We start from the raw sequence: 1,951 nt of genomic DNA, 5'->3' as shown, positions 1-1,951 counted from the left end.
CAGTGGAAAAGTTGCTGAGTTGCCCATAGCAACCAATCAGATCACTTCTTTAATTTTTAACAAGGCCTTTGAAAATGAAAGAAGGAATCTGATTGGTTGCTATAGACAACTGGGCAACTTTTCCTCTGGACAGGTTTTGATAAATCTCCTCCAGTATATCTACTGTACCTACTTTGAGGGGGATTTTTTAGGATAGAGTGAAATATCATTTTAAAATAAGATATCACACACACACACAGGGTATATTGCCAGGAAGCAGTCGACCGCTAAATAATGCAAATGCTTCATATATTATTGAACTGGTATTAAAGTTCTGTTCTAGAAGTCTCTTCCTTCTTAGTACATAATACAGGGGATGGGCTGCTTGACTTGGAATTTTATGAAGATAAAAGTGAATTGAACTGTTAAAAGGAATTAATTTCTAGACAACTGTGATGACTGCCTTGTGGTTCTTGTACCAGGATTTTAGAATATAGCTTGTATCAGCTAATGTAGGCTTATTATATTGCTTTTATTGTTTTATTTACATTTCAGACCCCATGGGCCAGTCACAGAAAGAAAGAAGGTTTTTGTGCATCGGGCATCACTGCTGGAGTATGTGTTGTTCTTTTGTCCAACTTTGGCCTAGGTTTACCTCCTGCTATTAGCTTGGTATATTATTTGGTGACACAAATAGGCTTACACCTACCATACAATTATTATTATTATTATTTCTTTTTTTTACAAAAAGTGAATGGTACCCATAGCCAAATGAATGCAATATGACAATTTGAAGTATATATTTTTGTGCTATAGATGCCAATCTGTGCAATTTATGAGTTTTTGCACAAGACTGGGAGACCCACTGAGTTTTTTCAGACACTGTAATATGAAATATTAGGACAGAATAACCATCATTTTTTGGGTTGGTGCAACAATTCTAGTCTGTAGCTGCACATGCTATACTGCACTCATTAGAAGCAAAAAGGGTGTGACAATGGTAGGGACACCCTGAGTTAGGACTTTGTTACATTGCTAGAGCCACTAATAGATCGTCGCTTGTTTTATACTGCTCTGTAAATGTGCGGGGGGCTGTATGAACAGTCGCTTAATCTTTCGTGCGGCCTTTTGCTGCATTTAGCTGTCATCCGGACATCCTCTATTACATAAAGAGATATCTGCACGATGGCTGACGATTATTTAGCAGGTCAAAATGGCCAAACCAGCCTCTGCTCACTGGCCCTATTACATATAGCAATATCGAGCTGTTTGGCCAATAACTGCCCCATGTAATAGGACCCTTACAGGGACATAAGATGGTAAAGCATGCTGATGTAACCATGTAGGCTTTTGGGCCGAGAAGGAGACCAGGAGATTCAGGTGCAGCTAAATACATTCCAAAACAGTCCTTTATACTACCCATATGACAGACATATATCAGAAAGTTTTATAAGGGTAGGTGTCTTTCCCTTAAAAAAAGATTTGAAGAGTGTGGCTGCACTAAGGACCAAACCATCTACTGTATAGGTCAGTATCATGTAAATATTACTTAGTGATCGTGTGTATCTAATATCATGTCCTTTCCTGTTTACAGTGATTTAATGGAGATTGAGCACTTCCGAACCATATACAACATGTTTGTAGCTTTCGTCTGTGTATTTTTGATCAGTACAGTTGCTGTGGATAGTATTGACCGGGGGAGGTAAGTCAATGTTGGCTTCTTAGCCTTATGATGTTAACTACAGGTTACACTTGTAAAACTGCAAGAACTATCTAGTCAAGCTACTCTTTAAAAAAACTTTTATGGACATAGGTTCCTGCTTCAAAGATCTGTTTATCAGGACATTTTAACCTGACAGATTTTCTTCTGTATATTCCTAGCCATGGCAGTAAACAATATGGCATGCCACAAATAAACACCAATAAGTTTGGTTATCTTTATAAATAAGCACCTGTGCCGTCTACAGACACT

General features: G+C 38.0%; 1 protein-coding gene across 4 annotated transcripts in view; it reads left to right on the top strand.

Annotated features, from left to right (window-relative positions):
* LOC130355310 (sterol O-acyltransferase 2-like) overlaps positions 1-1,951 on the top strand; it is a 153,320-nt gene that overhangs the window by 46,321 nt on the left and 105,048 nt on the right. For all 4 annotated transcript variants that reach the window (XM_056555312.1, XM_056555313.1, XM_056555315.1 and 1 more), the window contains 2 exons: positions 535-594; positions 1,574-1,681. In XM_056555312.1, coding sequence (XP_056411287.1) covers positions 535-594; positions 1,574-1,681 — 168 coding nt within the window. The remainder of the gene's footprint in view (positions 1-534; positions 595-1,573; positions 1,682-1,951) is intronic.

This window comes from Hyla sarda, chromosome 2 (assembly GCF_029499605.1).
Source record: "Hyla sarda isolate aHylSar1 chromosome 2, aHylSar1.hap1, whole genome shotgun sequence".
Taxonomy (NCBI): domain Eukaryota; kingdom Metazoa; phylum Chordata; class Amphibia; order Anura; family Hylidae; genus Hyla; species Hyla sarda.
This window is presented reverse-complemented; position numbering and strand designations above follow the sequence as displayed.